The sequence below is a fragment of the Mauremys reevesii genome, linkage group 12, assembly GCF_016161935.1.
Source record: "Mauremys reevesii isolate NIE-2019 linkage group 12, ASM1616193v1, whole genome shotgun sequence".
NCBI classification, from domain to species: domain Eukaryota; kingdom Metazoa; phylum Chordata; order Testudines; family Geoemydidae; genus Mauremys; species Mauremys reevesii.
This window is the reverse complement of record NC_052634.1, coordinates 33505316-33517574: the sequence shown is the minus strand read 5'-3', so window position 1 is coordinate 33517574 and position 12259 is coordinate 33505316. Positions and strand designations below refer to the sequence as shown.

The 12259-nt window shown below is 48.3% G+C and overlaps 1 protein-coding gene across 4 annotated transcripts in view; it reads right to left on the bottom strand.

The window, feature by feature from the left end:
- The window catches only part of LOC120375536 (bone morphogenetic protein receptor type-1B-like), a 279242-nt gene that overhangs the window by 35474 nt on the left and 231509 nt on the right, over positions 1-12259 (bottom strand). For 3 of the 4 annotated variants that reach the window (XM_039496233.1, XM_039496232.1, XM_039496234.1), the window contains 2 exons: positions 9994-10163; positions 284-380 (listed from right to left, as the gene is read on the bottom strand). In XM_039496233.1, the coding sequence (XP_039352167.1) occupies positions 284-380; positions 9994-10066 (170 nt within the window). In that variant the 5' untranslated portion in view covers positions 10067-10163. The remainder of the gene's footprint in view (positions 1-283; positions 381-9993; positions 10164-12259) is intronic. The other variant, XM_039496235.1, reaches the window with a different exon arrangement.

Below are 12259 nucleotides of genomic sequence, written 5' to 3'. Positions count from 1 at the left end.
TAGTTCAACTCTGTTTCATATGCAAATTATTAACACAAGTATTGGCCTAAATGTTCAAACTTGAATGTATCAAGTTAAGCCCCTAAAAACCTATATTTAGGCACCTAAATAAAAATGGTCTGATTTATAGAGCGCCCACCACCCATTTCATTTGATACTGATTGTACTAATGGTGCCTAAAGCGATTTAGATGCCTAACTGAAGGCACCCAAGTTTTAAAAGGTTGATTATTGTGCATAACCTTCCCCCCCAAAATAGCTGAAATACTAGTTGTCCCATCAACCTGCAGGTGCTGTTGACTGAGTCCGCTCTACAGTGGCGATTACAGCGATACTGCAGTGGCTTCTGGGTAGGAGCAGGTACCGTACTCTCACCATTGGCTACAAAAGAAAGAAGAAATGTAAGTTTCCAGGTGGGAGGGGGATGTGCAAGACTTTGAACTAGTCTCAATTTTTTTTCTTACTCTCAAAACTTTTAGACAGTTCTTTGTTTTGTGCTGGAGATTAAAGTGCAGTTTTAAGCTGAAAGGTGACTCTAAAAATGTAATTGTGGGGTTTTACGTTTATTGTGCCTCGATGTTTCCGTATCAAATTTTCTAATTGTATAAATTTTCTAACGGCCAACCACACAACCTCAAGTGGGAGCTGAGAATAGGGTGACCAGACAGCAAATGTGAAAAATCGGGACAGGGGTGGGGGGTAATAGGAGCCTATATAAGAAAAAGACCCCAAAATCAACACTGTCCCTATAAAACCAGGACATCTGGTCACCCCCGCTGAGAACCAAACGGTCCCTCTCCCCCCGCTTTCGGTGCATCATTACCAGTACCAGATTCTGTAAAACAAATTCTGTACTTGGTTACACCTTTGCAAACGTGTCTTCATACTTAACCCTCAGTTGTACCTGTGCAGCCCACTACCTTCAGTGGAATTGCACAGTTGTAACAAAGGGCAAGGTTTGGTCCCATCATTTCAGTAATAGTTTATTGATGGTGAGTGGATGGAATAGAATCCAGCTCCCTCTCCCAAATTTATGCTGCCTCTTCAATTTAAAAAAAAACTGTTAAAACCAACTTTTTTTGGTCCCCAAAAGCAAGGAACTGTTACTTTAAATATACATACTGTAGTCTATTAAGTAAGGAAGTACCAGGTTTTATATAGTAACTACAGAGTAGGAATGCACTTTAGGCTGAACAATTCCAAGCCTTATGGAGGTTATTAATCCCTTCTCAAACCAGCAAGCATGAGGTGATTTAGGGCTCTGTCTTTTTTTTTCAGGGGGGGGCAGGGGGTCAAAGAATTCTTTTTTTCAGTACTACTCACACAGCACTAAAAACTAACATAGACTTAACATTTCAGTCTCAAGGACAAAAAAATTAGCTCAGCATTAAAACCATCATTCACAGTTTCTTACTTTTAATTTTCTCCCTCCTCCTCCGCCTGTAATCTCTTTCAAGTGTCATCTAGAGCCAACTCTCATAACAACATAACATAAGTGATCTCTCTCCTGCCGTCCATTCCCAACCTCTGACAAACAGAGGCTAGGGACACCATTCCTTACCCATCCTGGCTAATAGCCATTTATGGACTTAACCTCCATGAATTTATCCAGTTCTCTTTTGAACACTGTTATAGCCCTAGCCTTCACTACCTCCTCAGGTAAGGAGTTCCATAAGTTGACTGTGCGCTGCGTGAAGAAGAACTTCCTTTTATTTGTTTTAAACCTGCTGCCCATTAATTTCATTTGGTGACCCCATAGTTCTTGTATTATGAGAATAAGTAAATAACTTTTTCCTTATCTACTTTCTTCACATCACTCATGATTTTATATACCTCTATCATATCCCCCCTTAGTCTCCTCTTTTCCAAGCTGAAAACTCCGAGCCTCTTTAATCTCTCCTCATATGGGACCTGTGGAGCTTAGACAGCATCTGGATAACCCCCCCACCCACACACAAATACTATTGTCTTACTTTTTTATTTACAATCTTTAAAAACCATTTGCATTTTCATCTTTTTGATTCCCGGTCTGTTTCTCCAGATCCAACCAAACACTTTTTCTCATGCCTCCAGCAGGTCTGCAGGCAATGAGCATAGTTTTCTCTGCAGTGGCTATTCCTTACCACTTGGGTAGCTGTGATGCAACTGAGGACAGGACAGGGAGACTAGCTTTCCTTCTCTGCTCCCTCCACTGGTGTGGAGTTACTGGGGAGAAAAAAAGGGAGCAAGAAGCAGCAAAGGGGTGATAGAAAGGGGTAGCTCAGTGGTTTGAGCATTGCCCTGCTAAACCCAGGGTTGTGAGCTCAATCCTTGAGGGGGCCATTTGGGGATTGGTCCCCCTTTGAGCAGGGGGTTGGACTAGATGACCTCCTGAAGTCCCTTCCAACCCTGATGTTCTATGTTTCTATGAAAGCAGCTGCCTCAGCTTGTTAATGGCAAGAAGGTGATTGGGATGGCAGAGGCTGAAGGGGTAAAAGGCTAGAGGGACAGGAACCATAGGGCATTCACCCCTATTAGGCCCATGGGCCTCACAGGGGGCTTTTGGTTTCAGACTGGGTCACTCTCTACACCTGGGTAAACTCTGCACACAGAGCTTAGCTTTTCCATCTCAATGAAACCTGTCCAGATAACAGCTACGAAGGCTGTACAAGCTTTAGTGTTCTCCTCATTCATTAATGAGTGATATAAATGAACACAGTCTTCAGCAAACTATGAAAAAAGGTTCTGAGCTCATAAGCTTTGATAAAAGTGTGACCTGATGGTGAAATGCCTGAGAACCACTGATCTACAGCCCTCCCATTCCAATTTCACCTCCATGGACCATGGCAGGAAATATCAAACTATCCCTATCATGAAAAAACATTTGACTACAACCAGCAATGTAATGCATGTGAAATAGAAACAAAAGCCCATGGAATGTACATTAAAAGGCAAATGGAATATACATTAATGGCCTGAGCCCTCATCCCACTGAACCCCATGAGAGCTTTGAGTAAGAACATAAGAACATAAGAAAGGCCGTACCAGAAAGCCTCATCAACATACCTCTCTGCCTCTCTTAGCTCCTCCAGTTCCACCACCCTGGCCTCCAAAGTCCGTACTTGGTCTCTGAGGGCCAGGAGCTCCTTGCACCGACTGCACACATACGCCACCCACCCACAGGGCAGGTAATCATACATGCAACACTCAGTGCAATAAACTGGATAGCCCCCACTCTGCTGCTGGACTTCTGCCTGCATTGTCTCCTAGTTAGTGGAAGGGTGGTTTACAGAAAGGAGTTTTGGAATGTGGTTCGGTTTATAGGTTTTAGGGTTTTAGGGGGGGCCCACGGGGAAGGGGTTACGGACGGCAAGGGACTCCTGCTCCCTTCCCAACTCCCTTGCGAAACTCCCTGTTAGCAGCCCCTGGTCGCTTGTGCGTGGCTTTATAAAGCCCTGGCCTGTGTGAATGCCCCGCCCACTGATTAAGGCTCAGCCAATTACCAGAGGCTCCAAGCTTCGAGTACTCAGCACTCCTGAACATAGGCGGCAGGTTTGTATAATTTTTGGTGGGGCCCAAAATGGTGGTGCCCCCCCGCTTCCGCCCTGTAAGCCGATATGAAATGAAGCTACAACGCGACAGCGCCACAAGATTACAAGGGTCAATTAAAAGTGGAAAGTCAGAAGCAGCACTTGCCTACTTCAATATACAGTATTATATTTTGTTGCACCTGTTGTGATGAAGTGGGAATGTTCTTAATATTTTCTCTGAATACTGTGTGGGTGCCTCAGTTTCCCCTGCAAGATGCCAACTGAAGGTGTTGGGGACAAAGAGATCAGGTGGCCTCCTTGTCCGGAAGAGACACAGAGGCCAGAGGAGGGTGTGTCAGTTTGGAGCTGGCTGGGGAAATAGGGAGAGACCCAGAACTTGGTTCTGGGCTCCCCACCCCCCAAGATGGACCTGACAGAGGGGTTCTGTTTTCTGTACTAACAAGCTCTGTTTAAACTGTTTTCCCGTCATCTAATAAACCTTCTGTTTTACTGTCTGGCTGAGAGTCACGTCTGACTGCGGAGTTGGGGTGCAGGGACCTCTGGTTGCCCCAGTACCCGCCTGGGCAGACTCGCTGTGGAAAGTGCATGATGTGGAAGGGCTGAATGCTCCGAGGTCAGACCCAGGAAGGTGTAAGCTTCTTTCCCCGGAGACAGTATGCTCCGAGAGAAGAGGCTCCCCCAGAGTCCTGACTGGCTTTGTATAGAGTTGTTCCAAAGCATCACAGCATCCCCTTCCACACCATGCACTTCCCGGAAGTCCGCACAGGCACTGACACTCCCTCCTCTGGCCTTTGTCTCTTTTCCAGGCATTAGGAGGCCACCCGATCTCTCTGTTCTCCAACACCTTCAGTTGGCACCTTGCAGGAGAGCGGCCCGGGCCATCAGTTGCCAGGAGACAGGGTTTTGGCCATTCTCTGTGCAGACAGCTCACACTGTCCCTCTAGGGCTCTACAACAATCACACCCCCTTATCCCACCATCTAGATCCTTGAGAAATGCAGAGAAGAAACTGAGGCACCCACACAGTAGTCAGAGAAAACATTAAGAACATTCCACTTTGTAACACCTGTATACGACTAGTTATATACTTTAAAGGGGTGTAAAATAGTCAAGTATCATGCTAAACAAAATGATACTCCAAACTGACCACCAAATTTAAGTTGCACGTTTTTCCCCTCAGGTGAGGGCTCTGGGGTGGGGCTGGGGATGAGGGGTTCACAGTGCAGGAGGGTGCTCAGGGCTGGGGTGTTGGGTGTGCAGGGACTGGGGTGGGGCAGGGCTGGGGATAAAGAACTTGGGATGCAGACAGGCTGCCCCAGGGCTATGGCCAGAGAGGACTTCCTCTCCCCCCCCCTCCCCCCCCCCCCGTTACTGGCAGCCGCAAGCTCCAGGGGAGGGACCCTTCCCCCGCAGCACACTCACTCTGCACCACAGTCACTGCACATGCTCCTAGGGACTCTCTCAGGTCCAGAAAGCCCACTTGCCTCCCCTGTGGTGGGTATCGGGTGTCACGGAGTCCCTGGGCAATGCTCTGGAACTGCTCCCCACCAAGCCAGTCAGGACTCTGGGGAGCCTCCTCTCCCTTGGAGCAGACTGTTTTCATGGCAAGAAGCTCCCACGGCTTCACCTCCTGGGTCTCTCCTTAGTTCATTCAGCATCCTCTGCCCCTCCGTGTGCTTCCCACAGTGAGCCCGCCCCGGCAGGGTCCTGGGGAAGCCACAGGGTCCTGCCCCCCCACTTTGCAGTCAGACGTGACTCTCAGCCAGCCAGTAACACAGAGGTTTATTCGATGACAGGAACAGGGTCTAAAACAGAGCTTGTAGGTATAGAGAACGGGACCCCTCGGCTGGGTCCATTTTGGGGGCAGTGAGCCAGACCCCCCTTGTCTGCACTTCACACCTGGTCCCCAGCCAACTCCAGACTCCCAAACCCCCTCCAGCCCCGACTCCTCTCTGCTGAGTTCCTTTCCCGGGCCAGGAGGTCACCTGATCTCTTTGTCTCCAACACCTTCAGCTGGCACCTTTGCAGGGGAGGGGCCCGGGCCATCAGTTGCCTGGAGACAGGGTGTCGGCCATTCTCTGTGCAGACAGCATCACACTGGCCCTCTAGGGCTTTACAACAATCACACCCCCTTAAACCACCATCTAGAGCCTTAAGAAATGCATTGAGGAAACTGAGGCACACAGATAGTATTCAGAGAAAACAATAAGCACATTTCCACTTCGTAACACCTGTATACGACCAGTTACATACTTTGAAGGGTGTAAAATAATCAAATATTGTGCTAAATACAATGATACTCCAAACTGACCACCAAATTTAAGTTGCACGTTTTTCCCCTCAGGTGAGGGTTCTGGGGTGGGGCTGGGGATGAGGGGTTCACAGTGCAGGAGCGTGCTCGGTGCTGGGGGTGCAGGCTTTGGGGTGGGGCAGGGCTGAGGATGAGGAACTTGGGGTGCAGACAGGCTGCCCCAGGGCTAGGGCCAGAGAGGACTCCCCATCACCACCACTGGCAGCAGCAAGCTCCAGGGGAGGGACCCCTCCGCTCCTCCCTGCCCCCCACAGCACACTCACTCTGCACCACAGTCACTGCACATGCTCCTAGGGCCCCTCTCAGGTCCAGAAAGCTCACTCACCTCCCCTATGATGGGTACTGGGTGGGGGGGGGTTGCCATCACAGGTGGCCTTCCATGCTGCCCCTCACCATAACTTCACTGTGGATGGGGGATGGGGCTGCCCCTTGCCCAGCGTGGGGCAGGAGTGGAGGGGCTGCAGGGTGGTGGCTGGGGGGCGGAACGGGACAGGAAGGGCAAGTTGTCACAAAATACACCCAAGCCCCAGCTGCTCAGGTAGGTCTATGAACCCCCTCTCCCATCTGCTCTGTGGTGGGTGGGTGCTGGAGGGGAGGGGCACTGCCTTCACATACGGCTTCCTGCCTCCCTGATCCCTGCTGCAGCCTGCTGCCCCTCACCATAGATTCACTGGGGGACGGTGCGAGGGGACGGGGTTGCCCCCCCCTTCCCCAGCGTTGGGCAGGAGTGGGGGCTGGGGCTGGGGCTGGGGGGGAATCACAGGGTCAAACACTCACGGAAGCCCCAGCAGCTGCTAAGGTGAGTGATGCCCGTCTCCTGGCCGGAAGTCCCCTTCGCGTCTCCTCCAGGTAGGGGCAGGGGAGAGGAGGGCTGCCAAGCACGGCACGGCCCCCTCCCCTCCCTCTCCTGAGGTGCTACAGCACCAGCAGCTTGCACTGCTGTTATGCTGTAGCCCTTAGGCGGCGGCAGCAGCTGCAGCAGCAAGGGAGAGAGATACGCGCTGCGCGCTCTTTACGTTCAGGGAGGGAAGCTCCGGGGCGGGGAGGGTGGGGGAAGATCCAGCCCTGGTGGCAGCGGCGGCGGGGGAGGGTGAGAAGCGGGGGCGGGAGGGGTGCTCCAAGCAGGGGAGAAACCTAGCTCCAAATATTGGTGGAGCAGAGCCCCTGAATGTGAATATTCCTAGGGCTTTAGCCCCAGGAACCCATACAAGTTGGCGCCCATGCTCCTGAAAGCCAAGCCAAAAACTCATTGTGAAGCATTTGCATTTGGTGCACAATACACTTGGCTCACATACCAGAGTCACATAGCTGCTTTTTTTTTTAATCTTAGCAAAATCAGAAATTAAAACCAATTTACACAAGGAATTCACTGCATCTGATGTATTCTCTACTTTCCCGTAGCTATGATTAATATTATTTTATTTTTAAAATAAATTATATTTGCATTATGATCTGCTTCTATATCTCTAAAAAGGGTTACATATGTATTTATCATATTTTTAAATCCAGCCTATATGCAACACATTAACATTAATAGATGTTCTCTTTGTGGCTCACTGGAACACAGATTTTTAAACTAAGTCCTCATTTAACAAGCCTTCACAAAGCAGGTTTTCTGACTATATCACATTGTTATTTGTGGATAAGGACTGAACTTTTAAAATGTTCCAGTCAAATATTTTCAGACATCTGGCTCATGGGGCAGGAAATCTAAATAAAAATATTAGTAGTATAGAATCATAGACGATTAGGGTTGGAAGGGACCTCAGGAGGTCATCTAGTCCAACCCCCTGCTCAAAGCAGGACCCATCCCCAGAAAGATTTTTACCCTAGTTCCCTAAATGGTCCCCTGGGTTTAGCAGGCCAATGCTCAAACCACTGAGCTATTGCTCCCATACAACTGATAAATCATCACAGCTCCTCTTCCCTATTCCAATTAAAAAGTGATCCAGGACCATCTCACTCGTATTCAGGAGAAAATACTAACTACAAAAATCAAAATATCAACTGGATTTTTTCCCCAAAAAGCAGAGACTATATCTGCATATTAAAATATAATTATGACATGTATGAGCCAAACTTACAAATCACTGCGCTGACATTATATACAAGTGCCACTGCCCTTCCAACTAATTGTGTTTTAGCTGTTCACGGCTAGAAGTAAAATTCAGTATCAGTTCGGACTGCACCGCAGAGTAACAAGGCCTTTTTGAACTAGATTTATATTTGAGACATTTCTTTTTCAGTTCCATGACCTGAGTTGTGTCATCTCCCCTCTCCTAAGGACATATTTTCAAATGAATCCCAAGCCAGCTGCGAAATTCAGGCATGCAGAATTTAAATACACGCTACCGTAGTTGACACAAATTGTGTCCTCTGTGCAGGCAAGTGATTATACACATACACTTGACATTACAAACGTGCGGCACATTTCTGATATTTGGCTCTCTGATTAATCCATCCTGAATCTTTCCACAAGCCCCTGTTCGCCAGCACTCACTGCCTCTTCCCTTGGTGATAGAGGCTACAGTTGCAGTACAGAGCTTATGGGGACGCAGCTGCACCAATGCAGCTGTGCCACTGTAGCGCTGCTAGAGTAGACATTCTCAGCTGACGGGAGAGAGCTCTCTCATCGACTTAATTACTCCAGGCCACACATGTGGCGGTAGCTATGTTGGCAGGAGATGCACTGTCCACACTGGCACTTATCTCGCATAACTTATCCTGACTTAAGCTGTACCCAGCGAGGGTTGAGTGGGTGCATCAGTTCATCTCGCCAGAAAACACCAACACAGTGTGCTGAGTTATTTGATGGGAAGTGACACCCAACGCCCAAAAGTCTCATGGACTTCAGTGATGCGCTGAAATTTCCATATGTTGCCGAATGAGCTGCTCAACCATTTGCAAGAATTTTAACTCCTCTGAGGCAAATGCCACCCTGCCAAGTCAACAGGCCAATCAGCAAGTCAGTGTTTTATGTAACTAAATAACTTAACAGTATAAATTAGTGTACTGGTTAGCTGCCAAAATAGGGAATGAATTGAACTGCCTGCAGCTCCTGTTGGGCTAACCACACACATGCTGAACAGGGATGCTGCTTTTTGACATGCAATAAAGTCTCATTCTCTTACCTCCTACTATAACCATCCTCTGAACTGACTGTGTGGAAACACCAAGCAAGGAAAATAATCTGTAAGTAATTAGTGGATGCTGAGGTACAAAACATATCTCTGGCTGAAAAGATGGGTGAATTCAAGAGCAAGTGGCACTGACTTACTCCGTTTGACAGGAAGCGCAGTTTGCATTTGTATCCCCAAACTTTAAAAAGAATTGAGGACAAATAAAATGTCAGACACAACCTCACTCGGGTTCCATATTGGGCAGTTTTAACACAGTACTTGTAACCAAGATACAGAACTGGATTTTGAAGCTTCACCTTAACTTTGCAAGATTTACTCAATTACTACACAGAGTTTTAAGAAGTAAGATGGCATCTGTGCTTCATAAACAGCTTCCCCAATATAAACTGGAGATGGGTCCAAATCACTCAGTTAAGAACCATATTCCAAGCTAGTTGTCAACAGGGAAGGTGGGACCTTGAGCTGAACTTCACCATAGTTCAGGATGTTGGGATCCACAGTTTTATTTGGGCTCAGTGCACAGAGCAGACTCATGAAATTAATTTTCTCCTACTGATTACTACCTTCATACCACACATTAAATCATTGTGAGCAAATTGACTATACAAAGGTACTACTGCTGTTTCTTCCGGCCATTTGGTTTAACTGTATCATGTCCTATTAGGAAGCCAGTGTAAGATTCCCTAAAGCACCAAAAAAAAAAATCCCCCAAAACAAACCACACGTCCAATACTGAAGGATTGCAGGTGAGTCACAGAAAGATTAATTGTTTAATACAGTGGTCTCCAAAGTGGGGTGCGCAAGAGGATCCTTCGGGGTGCGTGGCAGGAGGAGCGCCATACTGACAGCTAAAATGCTGTACTTTCCCCGACTGCACTGTGGTTTGGAAATTCTTAAGCTGCGATTCTCCAAGCTAAACTTTTCCTTTCATAATAAAAGTGAACAGTTAGCGGTTATCTTTCAGCTCACCACCCTGTCAGAATTACATTGCGGAACACTTTTTTTTCTCCTTACCCTTCGTGTGCATGGAGAGTAGCACGATCAAGGAAATGTGAAGCTGCCAGTTTGATGCTTCCAGCCAACCCATTGCTGCAGGAGAGGCGTGATTCTGATCTGCCTGTGTTCTTCTGGGTAGTCCCTGTGCTTCACCTCTGTCAGATCCTCAGACAAGTCTGCCAGCAAGCCTGAGAGGAGAATGTGAAAGACAAGCCTGTTACAAACCAGTTCTGCCACCACACAGACCTCAGTTGATCACCTCATGGGGAGGACAGCAGCAGGGCAGCAAGGATCCCAAGCCGGAGTGGATCCCTGAGACAGGAGCATGGCCTGACTGCCCACACAGGGATCTGTGTAAACTTGGAAGCTGCCCCCACTCTCAGTTCCTTCTTGCCGGAAACGCTGACAGAGGGGAAGGAGGGTGGGTCTGGAATGGACATGAGCAACACATCTCCAAGAACACTAGTTACGGAACAGGTAACCGTCTTTTCTTCGTCCAGCGCTTGCTCATGTCCATTCCACATTAGGTGACCCAGCAGTTCCTGTGGAGGCGGGTAGGAGTGCACAGATACACAGACTGTAATACAGCTCTGCCAAGCCAAGGCCCCCTGGACGTCCAGTCTTGTGTGGCCTGGGACAGAGCACAGGCAGGAATACGTCCTGGCTCATGTGGAAGGAAGATACCACCTTTGGTAGGAAGGCTGGGTGGGGCCGCAGCTGGACCTTGTCCTTATGAAACATTCCCTTTACAAGAACTCTAGTTCATACGAACAAAGCCTAAGCAACGCTAGTAAGAGCGGCAAACATCCCATGCACTGCCACTGGCTGCAAGAAGGAACTGAGGGTGGGGGGAGCCGGCAGCACCCCCTATACCGTGCCATGCGGGCGCCACTCCAGAGGGGGCCGGAGCAGCTCCCCTATGGATACTGCTGGTGGAAAAACGTCCTGCACCGGTGCATGTGGAGAGCACACACACAATGTGCAATGGACATGAGCAGGCACCCGAAGAACAGCTACCATTTACTAGTTCAAACCAGCAAGGGACCCAAGCCCCATGCTGCAGAGAGAGATGAAAAGCTCTAAGGGGGTCTGCCAATCTAACCAGGGGGGAAATTCCTTCACAACCCCACGTATGGGTCAACACCATTTACATAATCAGATACTCACTACAAAGGTTAAAGGGAGATAGATGTACACTACAGAATAGCTCCCCAGCTGTACCTGTGTGACTCATCAGGTTTCTAGGAATACCAGTGATAGTCTCTCTGGTTTATGTTGCAAATGCTCAGCTGTAGACTCTACACTTAAGCAACAGTGTCTGTGTGTGCGAATGGGAGGTCGGGGGAGAGAGGACCTTCTTTCCTACCCTCTATAATCAAAATGCATTCCAGGGATTTATATGTTTCACAGACGTTATTTTCATCTCTCAGTGACACCATTTGTTTTACCATATCCTTAGAAAGCCATAAATATCCCCCACTGACTTGAGACAGAGTTGAACTGATGTTTCTGAGGTAAAAATTAGGCTTCATGGATCAATTTAATCTAGTGTCACTTCACCGACTGCAGTGGAATTACATGAGAGATGCATTTGGTCCCAGAACCACTATCCACGAGTGTACAACTGAGGGCCAAATGCTGCAGTCTAGATGAGGAATGGATCCTGGTCACGCACAGGAAAAATGAGTTGCCAGCTAAATCCTGCTCACTTTTGTGAGGTGAGAAGTCCCAGGATTTGGCCCTCTCTCTAAAAAATGTCTCCCCCTGAACTATCATTTTATTATTGATTGTTTGAGCTGCAAATTGGGATTTTTGTCAGGATTCTTAAAAGAAAAAAATGATTTTTTGTGATATTATTCTCTGTAATGACCCTACAAAAATTATTCATCTTAAACTGAAAAGGGAAGTGCCCTGATAGAATTGGCATCTGAGACTGAGCCGGTCAGTTTTCTAATCAAAATCAGCTCCTCTCTGGGATTATTATTAAGGCTCTGATTTAGTCACAGGTATTTTTAGTAGACGTCACGGACAGGTCACAGGCAATAAACAAAAATTCACCCCCCCTGATCAATCCATGATTTATACTAAAAATAGCTGTTATTAAATCTTGGGGGGATGATGCTGGGGGGCGTGAGGGGGCCGCTGTGGGGAGGGGCCGGGGGGAGGCGCCTGGGGCCAGCAGCACCAGCTGCCAGAGGCTGAGGCTGCTCTGGCTGGCTGCCCAGGGACTGCTGCCTGGGTCAGTGGACCACGGCTGCTCCGGCCACCCCGGGATCACTGCTGG